The sequence below is a fragment of the Megachile rotundata genome, chromosome 8, assembly GCF_050947335.1.
Source record: "Megachile rotundata isolate GNS110a chromosome 8, iyMegRotu1, whole genome shotgun sequence".
Lineage (NCBI taxonomy): Eukaryota > Metazoa > Arthropoda > Insecta > Hymenoptera > Megachilidae > Megachile > Megachile rotundata.
This window is the reverse complement of record NC_134990.1, coordinates 10722457-10738695: the sequence shown is the minus strand read 5'-3', so window position 1 is coordinate 10738695 and position 16239 is coordinate 10722457. Positions and strand designations below refer to the sequence as shown.

Sequence of the window (16239 nt, the reverse complement as noted above, 5' to 3'; positions counted from 1 at the left end):
ATAGATTTTAACTTTGTGTAAATAATTTTTGTTTCAAATGAAACAATACATGTGAAATTAGAGAGGGTTTTAACTTGTAAAAGTTTAAGTTAAGTTATTATTTTGTTGATTACAAATTTGTTAAAAACAGACAATTCTTTTTTAATTCTTGAATAATTTGAATAATTTTGATTTGTTAGTTTAATGTATTACTACTGAGGGAGCCACTTGTTAGTGCTTAAGTATTATTCATATCAGTTATTTCAAAACCGAATTTGACCCCACCGCTTGATTTACTCGTTACTAATCAAATCGACTAGTTTTTGCTAGTAAATATTTATTTAAAAAAATGTTTCCATCAATTTTGAAAATGTCTCGTGTAAACCAGACAAAACACGTCGACATTTTCCCTAGGGAAGTCAGATTTGGTCCTTATCAGCAATTTGGATGACAATTATAAAACAAACGTTCAAATTACAGAAAACTTTTTTAAAATGGTACGAATATGTTGTATATGCAAACTCGAACCTCAAACTATTGACGATGTTTCTTTTCACAGGCAAGTAATTTAAGAAAAAATTATTATACTTAATTCAAATTTAAAATTAGTTTTGTTTAGAGGTTATACGAACTAACTTATTGGTTTTTCTATTTTTCATTAAAATATGTTTGTAATCATTGTTTAAATATTAAATTATTACACCTTAGAAATTTGTATTTTACCTCCTTCAACTCTTACACCTTATTTTATTAATACTCTGCATATTTTAAAATAACAAAAAAGTATAAAATACCGACTGTACATAACTATTTATATAATTTAATCTTTAGTATTCCCAAAAGAGAAGAATTAAGGGCCAAATGGTTCATAAATATAGGCAGAGAAGTGAATAAACATAGTGCTGTATGCAGCAGACACTTTGAAAAAAAATATTTTATTTACAAAGTATATGGAAATGACGTAAGAAGACTTTTGCATCCTACTGCTGTTCCAACTATATTAGATACTAAATTTAACAAGTATACTTTCTGTACATATTTGTTTTGGTAATAATAATGTTCCATTATTGAAATATATTATATACTTTTAGTGAAATTGTTAATGATGAAAATGTTAAATGTCAGGATGTTAAAACTGAAAATGTTGAAAATGCAAATATTGCAAATGAAAATGTTGAACTTGATAATTCTGTTAATTACACTGCAGTTTTATCAGAATTCGATGATACATCAGTATCATTTACTGATGCAGCAGGGAATAATAAAGTAACAGAGCAAAATGAAAGAATAGTTATTAAAAGTTCAAACACCCAAATATTGGAAGATTCAGCAGCTATAGATAGCAACATTGATTGTTGTAAGCAAACAGAAGTCAACTTCTCAGATGATTCACAATGTAGCATTGACAATTCAGAAGGTATAGAAAATAACAGGAAAATGAATTCTGAAAAATTGACATCAAAAAGGTAAAATTGTCAATATATTGTATTCTTGTTGGGCAAAATATTAAATCTTGAATTTCTTTTTTTAAGGAAATATAATATGTTCCCAAATTCATCAAAACCTAAACGCTTTTGCAATGCACGTTATATTGGGGATTTACGAAGAGAAGATTTCACTTCGAATTTAAGTTGGAATATTGTTCAAAATTTTGTGGTAGACTCGAGAAAAAAGCAGAAAGTTTTGAACCAAAAAATTAAGCGGCTGAATCAGAAAACAGAATATTTACAAGCATTATTAGAACATCTGAAGCAGGTAGATATACAGAGATTCTTAAACAAATTAAAAATATACAAGTTTTATTTATTTTACAATGTAGACATCTTTTTATCTGATTCTTAGAAAGTCCAGGGTAAAAAGTAGTATCTGTCAAAACAATACTTGATGACTTTATTCAATAGAACTTCAGAAGTTCTAGAAGCAATATACCTTACTTTCTTAAGGATGAACTGATATGCAAAAATGTGCAATTTTTACACTCCTATTAAAAATTTACCGATCATTGTGACCAGCAGAAAAGAATATATTTAAGAATACGTATATAAATTTATTTATGAAAAATGTGGTAAAAAAGAATGTTACTGAAAATAAAAACAGAATTTGCATACATGTGTATTTTGCCTGTGTTGATTTTTCTTTTATTACGAGACTATTTGTCTATAACTTCCGAAGTTAATTAGACTTGCAGTCCGATGTAAATTGATGCATATAATAGTAAATTAAACCAAGAAAATTGATGCTAATTACATTTTCACGGAAATGAAACAAATGGCACCATCTCTCCGGCGAACAGGGTGAACTACACGGTTTTGAAACTGTAGTTTGATTAGTTCTCACATATTACCACTCGATGGCGCCACGTGTATCGTTCTCTGTTTAATTCAATCAATGTAGTTAATTTTATTACTTTAGTTGACTATAACATGAGTCAGAAGGTAAAACCAATTATTATTTTGACTTTATCAAACTATTATCAATTTTTAACCATTCTTACACTATTCTAATTAGTCTAATCCTTTCTATAGGAATTATCTTCCTATATTTAATAATCAATTAATTAATAACGTCGCAAAAATATTGAATTTTATTGGAATTGATTCTAAATTTAATTTTAGTACATGTTCTTAAATTAAGATTTGATTACAGAATGAATAGTAAACGATTTTATTTTTAAAATAAAAATGAATACGATCAAACGACGATAGCTTTAAACATTAATCATTTGTTCAGAATTGCAGATAGAACTTTTCTTGACCGACGACTCTGATGATCATCACATTTCTGTCTTATGTGCTGCACTCTAACGGTAGAAGTTAAGAACTAATTAAACTACAGTTTCAAAAGTGCGTAGTTCACCTCATTCGCCGGAGAGATGGCGCCACTTGTTCCATTTTCGTAAAAATTTATTTAATAATGATTTTATTGATTAATATGCTACATATTTATTATGTATTAATTAATATTTTGTTTTTATGCTATTTGCAAAATAATCCGTGGGTCCAAAAATACGGATTATGTGTTCGTAACAATTGGCACACTATAGTGTATCTCGTCGATGATGTAGGGAATGACATAAGAATGGCAAGAAATTTTATTTTGCGTCACAAAAACCGTTCTTACAAATATCTTCTTTTGCAAAAAAAGAGCTTATTTGCAAAATTTTATCGATATTGGAGCATGATGGTTTTTCGCCACAGATTGGAATTTTACATTAACAAATTTTTACCGAATTACCGATCGTGTAGAAAGAAATGATGATTTGTAATATTCCGCAGAGTTGACAGGATGAAACTAGGGATTTAGAAAATATGCTTACTTAATCCACGCTCGTTTAATGCACGTTTTCTGGAATCTTGAATAATACATTTAACAAAGTCGTAGAGAAAATAAAGAATGTTTGATATTGCAGATAATTCTTTCATTAATGATAAAATAAAACAAATTCAGTGAAATTGTAACCATGACTTATCAACATTTTTATGGTTAAAACAAAAGGATGGGCATTAATGTCAACACAGTGGTTATTCTGTATTATATTTATTAATATATTTACTGATATAATACAGAACAAATTGTTTGAAAACTTTTTTAGAGATTTAAATCAATGTACACCACTATTTCCAGTGACTTTTGTCTTTTTGGTTTTGATATGACCTTTTTTTAAAATCGTTTTAATGACTTTGCATGGCGGGCTTCCCATTCGAATTACTAAAGATTAGGAACGTATTTTCTAAAATATCATTATACCTCCAGTTTAAATCGATGTATCTCGAAAATATCTCCCCACTGTTAAATATTGGCAGCTTCGATTCAGTACTTTCGATATCTGCTCCCTTCGATCGAGAGTAAAGAATTCGGTTTATGTTGCGGCTTGAACGTCGATTTCAATCTTTTTATTGTTTAAAAAACGATATTCAAACCGAATCGATTTTCAATGGAATTCCATTTGAATTCTCGATTATCAATTGGTCCTTTTTATCCTTCCCCGTTCGGCAAGAAAATGTTGGTAATTTGATTCAGAGAAAATAGAATACCCAATAGATGGCATTGAATAACATAAAACTGACTGGAAATATGACTCTTGAATATTTGTCAATAATATTCACATCTTTAATCTTAGGCATTGATATTCGCAGTACGGACGCTCCTCTTCGTATCGCATGTAATACCTGCAACCATTATTCCTTATAATTTCAGTGTAGTTTTAAAAGTTACTGGGAAAGAATCTATAAAAAATAATTTCAAGAAATTTGTATGAAAACATTTGCTTAATTGATTTGATTAAAATTATATAAGTTAATACATATTTATAAAATGTGTAGATATTTTGATTACATAGTACGTTAAATTTAAATGCAATAGACTCTGCTTATATTGTAAACTAAGCCTTTTTTTAAATTTGGAGACTTAGAAATTTAGGCTTTTCTATCTTAAGCAAACTAAGCCTAGTAATATACTCAAATCATTAACAACTCTTGTATGCTTGAAAAACAGTTTTGTTGTATAAATAGTAACAAAAAATTTGTATATTTTTACCTTGGGTTTGTGGTGTTTAGGCCCCCTATATCTGAGACCAGCATTCCTTCCATGTGTATTGTAGGCAGCGACTCTAGAAATGCGAAAACTAGGGGGAAATTTGGCCGGATCGTGTTCTCTTCCTGTTCCGGGCGTTGAACTGCTGCTCAGTAACCCCGATCTGTTTCTTATGCTGGGTAGAGGGGACATCCTCAGATCTTGAAGTTCTATTATATCGGCTTCCGTTGAACCCGGAAATGGAGAACTTGCTTTACTTCCTGTAACATTATGTTTCTTTCTTTTCCTTATTTTTCTTTAAATTCTTGATTAAATTAACTACCATGGAATTTATACTTATACATTTTTTCTTATTTTATATGTTATGTAACTATAATTAGTTGAATTCATACTTAAGAAATGTCTATGAAGTGCTACAGATCCAAATGGCTGTTGAAAAGTATTATTGATTATAAAAGTTTACCTGACTTAGAAGAAACCACCTTTTTTTCATCAGTATCTTTTTTCTTCGTTTTCTTTTTTGCTCTAGCTCCCCAGTAAGTGTAATTAACTGCAGCATACTCTAACAGAGCAGCAAATACAAAAACAAAGCACATTACTAAATAGATATCAATAGCCTTCACGTAGCTGATACGTGGCAGTGAGCTACGTACACCAGTCGAAATTGTAGTCATTGTAAGAACTGTCGTTATTCCTGCAACAAAAAATGGTACACAACCAAATAGTAATTTTCAAACAATAACAATGAAACATCATTGTGAAATCGTAATACATATTTAACAACTGTGGTTACCAAGAGCGACCCTGGCACTTGTTGCTTCATGATTAATCCAAAAGCTAACCCAACTCAGCATCACGATCAAGATACTAGGTAGGTATGTTTGGAAAACGAAATATCCAATATTTCTCTGAAGTTTGAAGCTCAATGAAAGTCTCTGATATATGCCAGTGGCCAGTCTTTCTTTACGATCATTTGTTTCATATCCAATTATTGTAAACTGTGGCAATTCTGCTTCTTCTACACCACGTACTGGAGTTTCTTTCCAATACATGACTACGTCCAGTACTGTATATCCATCTGAAAGATGATTATTCTATTAAAAGGTTATATATGGCTAAATTGCCTAAAACTACTGTGTGTGCTCAATAAGAAGTCCCCTGAAAGGAATGTATCAATTAGTTAATGGCTGAAATGTTTACATAAAACCAGAGTACAAGGCTAAGTGCATTGTTACCCCTACACCATCACAGGAGACTTCTTATGAGATCCGCATAATAGGTTGATTTTAATAAATCTTGGTAGTTGAAATTAAATTTCTCAAATTTCTAGTGAGATATCTATTCTATTACAATACTATTTTGTAGTACTTTGTCTCAAACTTATTATGTTCCTTTTATGTTTAAAAGAACGTATCAAGTAGTGATTTTCAAAGAAATAATCGGAAAATATTTCATTTGATCAAAAGCGGATGAGTTCAAATCAAGTTTTAATATATTTGAATTTTACCGCCATCTTGGTTCACTACTGCCCTCTTTTTCGAATTGAATAATCTCTCTCTGTCTTTCTTCCGTTTCCGATCAGTTTAGCGATTAATCAAAGCCGCGCGCACTGTTTCCGATCATTTCTTAGAGGATCAATAGTGTCAAGTAAATTCAAATTGATAAAGTGCTTAAAATTTGAACTATAAATATGGTGAAATATCTAGTATACTCCATAAGACTAAGCTTTACTTTAGGAGCAAAAAATTGTTGATTCCTTTTACAAGTACTCATAGTACTCGACAAGTAGAATCCAAAAATACCAATTTCAAGTTGTAGAATCCATTGTTTTAAAAGTTTTGCGTTTATGAAGTTAAGTGTTTTTAGTGTATTTGACAAGTTACTTTGACAATGTATTAACGCCCGAAATTGAAGATCATTTTGGCGGGAAAAGTTAACTGCGTTTTTTGAAGCTGGAAACAGTTGGAAACCAAAATGGCGTCGAACTAACCTAACAAATATCCTACAACAACTTTACATACACGTAAAATTTTAATCAGAAGATTCATAAACTTAAAATGGTATTTTAAAGAAAATTTAATTCGAAGTTTAATAATGGGAGTACGGAAAGGGTTGACAGTAGGATATAAGAGCTGTAGAAGACAGTATTGATCGTACAGCTCTCGATCTCTACGGTGCAGTTCTGCGAATCGAGCGGATAATAGTGCAGATCCATCATGCAGGCCAAGGTCGTCGTGAATCTCATGCCATAAGTGACAGATCCGTCCCCGGACAATCGGACGAGTTTATTACGCTCGGTCACGTCGTGCAAGAAACTGCGAACAAACCGAAAACCAACATTTTCTTTCTCAATCACATTCTATCGTCTACATAAGGATCTAGTGGAATGAGATCTGTCAATCTTCGTCTTTTCTTCCAGAAAAGGTAGTTTTCTAGAAAAAAAGACAAAGACAGCAACAATTTTGCTGCTATAAAGTTATAAATAAACTAAACACTATTTTTTCACATATAATATTTCAAAATATTCTTTGTATATCTTTCTTTGTGTACAGGTCGAAACTGACCCTGATTTTGCAACTTAGAATTAAAAATATATTTTTATAAAGTTTAAGGAGTTAAATTGTAAAATCTAGCTTATATAATTGTGTATTATATATGTGTATATAATACTGTATTCTAACCTATATAATTGTACACAGAATATTTTGGAAAATAAAGTATGAGAAAGTGGTGTTTGAGTGCATCAAAATCTTACATCAGAAAAACTTGTTCTTATTTCCGTTGTACAAAGTAATGAAAGAAGAGAAAAGGATTGCCGGCGTTTCTCAATTTCGCCGCATGAGACTCTAAAGTTAATTTAAAGTTTTCTTTCACTCTACTAGATCCATCATGTTCTCAGTTCAAAACATTAGAGTAAATAGGATTTTGTATAGGATGAACTGAATTACCTTTCTAGGAAAAATGGGGATGGACTGGGAAATTACTGAGCACTGTAGACATCTGTGGGAAAATGGCGATATAAGAAAGGGGTACCAATAGGGCGAAATAGCGGATATTGGAAATCACAAAATTTTCTAATATTGTGTTTTAAATGGTTAAATTCTGAAATCTCAACGCTTCCAAATACCCAAATTTTCAAATTGAATTTTTTCAAAAAATTAAAAAAATTATTATCATCTTCAATTTCTGATTTTTAGGCTTTTTTGGAATTTTTGAAAATTTTAGAATTTTATAGAACATCATATCTGTTATATTAATTACTAAATATTTCGTGTAATATTTCTAATATAATATTATAAATTACTTAATATTATTATAAAATACTTTATATTATTAAAATATTTATAAATCATAATTATTATAAATTAGTAATTATAATTATAAATTTATATTGCACTCTTATAAATTGTTAAATATGATTATGAATTAATATTATAATACTTATAAATTACGAAATTAACATTTCGTATAATAAATCGTTTTTTGTTTATTGGAACGTTTAGATAACACAGGTTCTCCGATATCTTTTTTCTGCTCACCTATTTTTATCGTTGGCAAAAAATGTGTCTGGAACCCAAATCTTTTCCGCGAAATCTCCGCTAAGGGTGAGAACTTCTTCTTCTTGGGAAAACGCTAGTCTTTCGTCCTTCCAATATTGATTTAAGTACATTGTTATCGTGTAATCCTGTGGAAGAAAATCGTGCCCGTTTTTAACAAAATTCGGAAATGAATGCGATGTTTTTAAAATTTTCAAATTTCGAAATTATGGAATTTGGAAATTTTAAGATTTAGGATTTTGGGAATTGGGATTTTGGAAATACGAAAATTTAGGTGTTAGTAAATTTGGAAATTTAAAAAATTGAAAATTTGTTCTTTTAAGAATTTTAAATATTGGTTGTTCGGATATTAATTGTTTTTAAATTAGAAATCTGGAAATTGAGGATTTTTAATTTAAAAAACTAATCAATTTGGAAATTTGGATGAATTAAAAAATTGAGTACTTGAAAATTTCTAATATGACATAGTATATGAAATTAAATTCTACTGTGACTTTAAATGTTCAGTTACATTCTATAAAGTTGATAAACACATATTTGTATAAAGTTAATGAAACTGTTCTAACCATATTCACTTCTGAGATTGCATCAAAACTGGCAATTGTAAGATCCATACCAACCAACAGGGGTTCACCTGAAGAATTGAAACAAAAAATTGTTAACAATTAACTTCGATAATTAATGTATGATGTTGTAGACAAAATAATTTTTCTTGATTTCTAAAGATTAATATTTAAAAAAACAAGTAATTTATATAATTGAAATTAATTCATGTTCTAAATACTCAATTCATTTTAATTTGTCTAAATCTATTTGCTGTATGTATTTGATTAAAACGTATTTTAATATTAAGAAAAACAATGGTGGAATTTTTAGTCCATCTAGTAGTGAAGCTATTGAAAACTATCGTTCATTAATTTATTATCATTTCAGTAACACGCATGGAATTGATCTAAAAATTATAAATATAGGTTATGTTTAACAATAGATTGATTTTAGAATAAATGATTAACGTTTAATTTAAAATTGTACACTCACCGCCAAAATTCGGCCTCAATCGAATATCGTAACCGTCGAGGATACGAGATATAGTTTGTGTTACATTTTCTAATCTATCCGATACCCCTGTGTTCTCGAAATTGGTCCTGGAATTTTTACTAAAATCACTTGCATAAAAAAGGAACATCTCGTAATTTTGTAAAAAAAAAATATAGACAAAATTTAGTGTAGAGATGTAAATATTGTATAGGAACATTGTATATGAATACAATAATGCACTATTTTGTGAAAATAAAAGTCACATTAGTTGCATAAATAAGTTGCAATAGTATTTCTTAAAAACATTCGTTGACATAAAAGGAACAATACCATTATCTCAATTAATGCTTTTACCTTTTGAATTTGCTACTTCCTGTCATTACGACAGCATATAAATATCATGACGATAAAAACTCTTCATTTTCTGACGCGACAATATCGAGCAATTTACGAATTTTGTCTTTGTTCCGAAAAAATGATACATTACCCGATACGGATAAAAGTCTGATCCAACAGAAAAAGTTCACAACACGTTTTCATCTTACCAGATACAGAAAAACAACTTATGTCCGTGGATACTGCGCATCGACACAGTTTACGATCTATCCTCGATTCGTTGCACTAAGAATTATCATGATGGATCCATTTGTCGATCCATTTCGATTTGCCACAAAAAACACTTTAAGATCGTGAAACAATAGTATAAAACCGTCGACCATGATGCAGTCAGTTAATGCAAAACCGCTTGCTTTCTTGCGAATCTTTCTCGCCGCATGCAGTCGATTAGAAACCGTGATTTGAATCACTTGAAGTAGTATAGCAAGCTATTATTGCGACTGTAGTGTACGCGACGGTGGTGCCAACCGTCGCTGAGCGGCGATTAAGCGAAGTAACGTCAGTTACGCACTAGCTATTGTAAGAGCGATACATGCAGTCTTTTGTACTTCTTTTTGTTAGAATAAACCCACAGTACTTTCAGCAAAGGTCTACTAGACGTCAATACCGGATTTTAAGAAATGCCTGTGCATCTTTGTTAATACAGCGTAAATACCATGGCAACTTATTTATACATCTAATAAATATCCTCGTACAATTGAAAATGAAATAAGTATATTGAATAATTAAAACTATTCAAACTGTTACACACAGCCGATACATTATTAGCACATTGTTTCGAGCAATAACTCTTTCACTATGTCAAGTATTTTATGTCTTTTGACATTAATTTGTAATTGTACATAAATTGAAATCAAGTTCTAGTTTTATAATATATCATAGCATACTGAACGTAAGTATGCTAACGTATACTGAACGTATACGTTCATTATACTACGATATACGTTTCTATTTTTAATTCGAGTGAAAGCAATTGTACGATTATATATAGTTTGTAGTTACTAACAAGATTTCTTATAACGTTTATACAGTTTATATGATTTCTCTATTTTTTTATATTCGTTAAAGTAGGTATTTCGCTTTAATTTGGATAAGAGAGGTTCTATTTAAAACTTTTCATTCGGATGAATTGTTTCGTTAGTTGAATATAGTTGATGATTACCAGGCAACTAAGTGAATCATCCGCAGCAGAAGAAAGATCTGCTGCAACCACATCTTGCGGTGCATTCTTCAAAATTACGTCAGCAGGTAGAAGAGGATGTCATCTCGTTAGGTTCTTGGACCTCGACATCGAGCTGCCAGAAACTGCAACCAGAACCCGACCTGATTTCCGCCCTTGACCTTAATTGCACATTATCATAATACCACTTAATTTTGTATTCTTTCGATATTACACACAATATTTTAATATTCTAATCGTTGACCCGTTGTTGCACGATTTTTTCGCTCTTAAAAGAGTCTATCTTTAAACTTTTAATAAAGTAATAATAAATAAATAATTTTTATTTTACAAATTTATTTCGACAAAAATAGTATATCGAAAATCTATAATTTTTTGAGAAAATACAAGTTGTAATTACAAGAGATTCATTTGATTAATTATAAAATTCATGTTAAATTAATTAATTATAAATTCATGCGTATGTAATTACAAGATACAATACATATATTAAATTAAATAAATAAGTGTAAAAGTTCCGTCGACGTTGGTTAATGAAAATTTCTACTGGTATTTTACCTTTTTTTACGTTCTATGTACTCTCCATTTAAATTGAAATTCGTAACGAGTTTTTTATCCATAAAATCTATAAAATAATTAAACGCCCGTTTAACTTGTTTCTGTTTGATAAATCCCGAGCCATTTAAAAAGTTGTGCAATGACCTGAATGAATAAAAATCTGTTAAAGCGATGTCAGTGGAATATGGGGATTGGGTAACATCCCCCGACCAAACTTCTTGATTGCTTGCTGGGTAATCATTCCAGTATGAACCTAAGCATTATCGCGATGAAGCGATATTACTTCCCTGTTCACTGAATTCAATCGTTCAATTTTTCATTTTTAACTTGTTGAATATGTACTGTAAAACTTTGCGCTTATATATACGTCAGAATATTGCTTCTATTTATAAGTTATAATAAAATGAAAAATACAAAACGGTGGAACTTTTACACTGTAAAAATAATTTATTTCATGTTAAATTCATGTGTGACGTGCACTATGATTAATATAAGCGAATAAAGGTTGAATATTGAATTTGTTTAAATTAAAAATATTTTTGAAATGTACAAACAAGTTAAAATTATTCTTTTAACAAATATTTAAATATTCAACTTGAACAAACAACTAAAAAATATTATTTAAACTAAAAGTATTGTTGCTCATGATAATAAATTATTATAAATTACTATAAATCACTAAATTACTAAAAATTAACTATTATAAATTATAGAGTTATTATAAATATTTGTATTTTACTAATAAAATATATAAAATATTTTCAACTGTTCATAAGAATAAATTATATAAAAATATTCAATTTCATTACAGTAAAATTTTAACTTAAAAAAATAGTTTTAACAACGCCATTCAATATATAAATGACTAATATAAAAATTATTTAATTGTTTACAGTAAAGTGTCTAATTCATATCACTAAAATGACTAAAGAAATATTAATAAAGAGCAATTTTTATTATTTTTCTAAAAATTTGAGTATTTTGTTTCTAAAAGATTTTTTTTAAATTTGAATATTTATGTAAACTTTCTAAAACATTTGAATATGTCTTTGTAAGATTTCTGAAAAATTTGAATACTGTCCATTATTTCAAAATATTAAATATTTTATTTTGAAAAATTATCTCAAAAATTTGAATATTTTATCCCTATAGTCTGTTTAAAAAATTTGAATACTTTGCCTCTATAAACTAATTAAAAAATTTTAATACATCTGTCTATAAATAATTTCAAAACATCTTATCCCCACAAATTAACCCAAGCCATTAAATAAACTATTTAAAACAATGCAAATACATTTATCAACAATCTAAAAAATCTGAATATATTTCTGAATTTAAAAAATCAAAAAACTGTATCCAGAAAATAATTCCAATAAATTAGAATACGTCTACGAGTTTAACGCGCGGCAAGTAAATAAATAAATAAAAATAGGAAGAAGCTTCACCGGAAAGATCGAAAGGGGGGTAGGTAAGTGTAAAAGAAGGGTGTACTCGTTGCATTCAGCTTGCGAAATGTCGACGTAGAGGTCGTCGACAGGATCCGCGGACATTGTCAAGGAGACGTCACCAGGAGTCGATGCCTCTCACCCTTCCTGGCACGATTGCCCTTAAAAGGGCACACTTTTTCACCACCGAGCAGACTGATTCGTTCACGAGCACTGTCCGATGTCGACGCCGTTCTCGAGTATATTTTCCGATGCCTCGGATGCTGCGCGCCACTCACCCTCTCTGTTCATCCCCCTTTTTTACCCCTTCCTCTGACCCTCTACTCTCTGTTTCTCTCTACTAACCTCCTTTCGGTTTCTCTGTTGAGATACACTGCCGTCCATAAGTATTACGACACTTTCGACTTTCCTTGATTACGTACACTCCAAGATGCACAGAGGCTGCATTTCAAATACTACTTTCTCTAAGTATGAACAGTTGTGGAACAGTGAATTAGAAATTGTGGAATAGGGAATAAAAAATTACGGAGAGAATAAAAAGTCGTGGAATAAAGAATAAAAAATTGTTGAATGGACAATAAGTAGAATGGAAAATAAAAAATTGTATAACAGAGAATATAATTTTATACAATAGAGTTTAAAAAGTTGTAAAGTTTGTAAATTTGCAAAACGAAAATTTGTAATTTTGTAAATTTATGAATTTGAAAATTTTTTAAATTATTGACATTTTATATTATTCAATACTTTTAACTTATTTTAGTATTGTTAGGAAGTGGTAGTATTGTCATGAAAAAGAAACACTAATCCCCAAACACTTATCTAGTGACTTTATCTTCTCCCTAGTTTCCCTAGAAACAAATTAAGATAATTTGGTGGTTCACAGTGCAATTTTATAAAATACAATTAAGAAAGAAATTAAGAAGCAATATAATATTTGTTGTAGTATTAAAACATTTGTATATTACAATATTGTATTAATATATTATAATATTTAGAAATTTTCAAATTTACATATTTTTCAATTTATAATTTTATAAATTTACAAGTGTGTAAATTAAGAAATTTACAAATTCAAAATTTAGAAATATAGAAATTTTAAAGTTATGAATTTAAAAATTTACAAAGGTATAAATTCTACATTTCAAAGTTTAAACTTCAAACCTTTTAATTTCAAAACTTAGAAAGTTGGCAACTTGGAATGTGGATATATGTAGATTTAGTATTTTGGAAAATGGATTTGGTAATATGAACATTTTGAAATTTACAAAATTTAACAATACAGAAATTAATAAATTCTAAACATCATCTTTTAAATTTTCAAATTTAAAACTGAAAAGACAGAATTTTACAAATTTCAATCATTGAAATTATAATTTAATTAATTAGTAATTTAATAATGTGACAATTTGATAATTTGAAATTTGGTAAATTATTAAATTGTTTAATTTGATAATTTTGATAATTTAATCATTTTGTAATAATTTAGAACTTTTAGAAAAATTTGGAAATTTGAAAATTTAGAAACTACAAATTCGAAAACGATAATTTAGAAATATAAAAACCAACACTTTACTAATTTAAAACTTGATAATTGCGAGTGTTGCAATTAAAAAAACTACAATCTGTAAAATTCTTCATATCCCAGTTTCCAACCCTACACATTTGCTTCCCGTAGTCCTTTAACGAGCAGCATAATGCTTCTGCCCAAGCAACTTCCCCGAAACCACCCTCCGTTGCATCCGAGTGTACATTCGTCTTTATTGCCCGCAATAAGCACCTCTCCCTCCCTCACCTTTGTTTCTCCCTCTTCAACTTTCTCCCTCGTTTCTCTCCCAGCTTCTTCTCCTATCTCCTTCTTTCGATCACTCGGATCATTCTATTATTCTTCAACTTCCTTCCACTACGAATCCCCTTTCACCTGTTCACTTTATCGAATTCCGTCCCGATGCATCTGCACTTTTTCACAGGTTACCATCTCGACGTGTCATTTCCTGGCCCTCCTCCCTCATTTTCAGACGTGTCACACTCGCAACTGGTTCTCGTTCGGCTTCTCCGTTCGATCTTTCCTCTATTTATCTTTCGTTGCTGTTTGAACACCGATAACACTGTCCTGTATATCACGGCACTTGCTATTCCTCGCCACTCGAGGCGGTCAGGTTAGCGCAAAATGAACCACGCATGTGCAGCCCCGTTTTCCGACGACCTACTGACACACAGAACAGCCTCCCGATTTCGATGTCACGATCGAAGTGCCACCCGACGGATATATCTCCGCAAAACACACACCGGTATCGAGAGTCGTTAACCTAACAACATCCGATGCCCCATCGATCCTGCTTTCTTTAACACTTTTAAGATTAATGGTGGCAGTGATGGTAATATGCCGATTACAGAAGGTAACGATGATGGTAATATGGAAGTGTATTACAGAGTAGTATATCTCTCTTATCTTTTAAACTATCTTCATCCGTGATACTGGAAGGACGCAACTGTTGTATTCATTTATATTGATCTAGGTGTTTTAGTTGGTATTGCAAGTTTTTGATGCCGGAAGCCAGAATCTTCTGGAGTATCTTTATTTATGAGGGAGAGATGCTGGAAGGACATTACAACTGTTATATTTATATTGATCTAGGTGTTTTAGTTGGTATTGCAAGTTTTGGATGAAAGACAGAAATCTTCTGAAGTACTTCTCTGTTGATAAGATGCCGGAAGGACGTTACAAGTGTTATATTTATTTATATTGATGTGTTTTAGTTGGTATTCAATTGTAAGTTTTTAATTGTAGAATCAGATACCGACATTTTTGTTTTGATTCTTATTTGTTGAGAATAGAGGATTTAGTTGTAAACAATAAAATGCACCTTTTAGCTAAATTAATTTAATAATAATAATTGATTTAGCTTAATTTTGAAAAAAATAAATTATAAATAATTTTAATTGTAAACTGAATAAAATGTATAAAAACTTGTTTTTGAGTTTTTTGTTTGGTCTAATGACAAATACTTTATCTTTGTAAATGAAAGATTACGAGTTCAAATCCCACCATCCTAATTACAATTTTTTTATTATTACTTTTTCATTATATTTTATTCTACAGTTCATTGTAATTGTATCAAAAAATGATTTAATAATTATCTGTAGATAATAACATTATTTACAACCATGTCTCTGACTTTATTTACTTTAATATGGACTAAATGTAAAAGATAACCTATATTCATATTTTTAGGAAGCTTTTTGTATATTATTACTAATATTTAAATTATGCTAAAGCAGTAATAAATAAACAATAAATGAAATAAAAATTCAAGCACTGTTTTTATTAATATTAAAATATATTTTAATAATATAAAATATCAGTTATAGTAAATAATAAACTTAAATGAAATTCGTGTAGTATTCTTTTATAAACTTGATTAGGATATTCTGCAGGAAAGCTTTCTGGTAACTGAATACATTTAGTGGGAGAGTAGCTAACGAACAGACAATACGGATTTAATTTCACAAATTTTGGTTGGATGATACGAATCACTAAAATGAATTAATATGG

General features: G+C 29.7%; 2 protein-coding genes across 14 annotated transcripts; one reads left to right on the top strand and one right to left on the bottom strand.

Annotated features, from left to right (window-relative positions):
* Window positions 1-213: 213 nt before the first annotated feature.
* On the top strand, window positions 214-2088 carry LOC105661743 (uncharacterized). 2 transcript variants are annotated; one of them, XM_076534084.1, is made up of 5 exons: window positions 214-538; window positions 811-999; window positions 1071-1445; window positions 1512-1734; window positions 1799-2088. In XM_076534084.1, exons 1-5 carry the CDS (start codon window positions 474-476, stop codon window positions 1862-1864), a joined length of 918 nt encoding a protein of 305 aa, XP_076390199.1. In that variant the 5' UTR covers window positions 214-473; the 3' UTR covers window positions 1865-2088. The 2 variants fall into 2 exon arrangements, with proteins under 2 accessions (XP_076390199.1, XP_012149500.1); XM_012294110.2 differs by having other exon boundaries at window positions 222-538; window positions 1822-2088.
* Window positions 2089-3500: 1412 nt separating this feature from the next.
* Lcch3 (Ligand-gated chloride channel homolog 3) lies at window positions 3501-10805 on the bottom strand. 12 transcript variants are annotated; one of them, XM_012294101.2, is made up of 9 exons: window positions 10666-10805; window positions 9108-9226; window positions 8636-8703; window positions 8052-8197; window positions 6670-6827; window positions 5306-5590; window positions 4976-5206; window positions 4516-4772; window positions 3501-4148 (listed from the first exon to the last, which is right to left on the bottom strand). In XM_012294101.2, the coding sequence occupies exons 1-9, from the start codon at window positions 10728-10730 to the stop codon at window positions 3996-3998; spliced, it is 1482 nt and encodes a 493-aa protein (XP_012149491.1). In that variant the 5' UTR covers window positions 10731-10805; the 3' UTR covers window positions 3501-3995. The 12 variants fall into 12 exon arrangements, with proteins under 12 accessions (XP_012149491.1, XP_012149492.1, XP_012149487.1 ...); XM_012294102.2 differs by having other exon boundaries at window positions 9108-9214; XM_012294097.2 differs by having other exon boundaries at window positions 9108-9235; window positions 10666-10803.
* Window positions 10806-16239: the final 5434 nt, after the last annotated feature.

Coding starts and splice junctions, on each gene's coding strand:
- LOC105661743 (XM_076534084.1), top strand. CDS start 474: ATGGTACGAATATGTTGTATATGCAAACTCGAACCTCAAACTATTGAC. Junction 539..810: donor GACGATGTTTCTTTTCACAG/GCAAGTAATTTA, acceptor TTTAATCTTTAG/TATTCCCAAAAGAGAAGAAT. Junction 1,000..1,070: donor TTAGATACTAAATTTAACAA/GTATACTTTCTG, acceptor ATATACTTTTAG/TGAAATTGTTAATGATGAAA.
- Lcch3 (XM_012294097.2), bottom strand. CDS start 10,730: ATGCACCGCAAGATGTGGTTGCAGCAGATCTTTCTTCTGCTGCGGATG. Junction 6,828..8,051: donor TTTGCCAACGATAAAAATAG/GTGAGCAGAAAA, acceptor GTTTGTTCGCAG/TTTCTTGCACGACGTGACCG. Junction 5,591..6,669: donor CACCGTAGAGATCGAGAGCT/GTACGATCAATA, acceptor ATCATCTTTCAG/ATGGATATACAGTACTGGAC.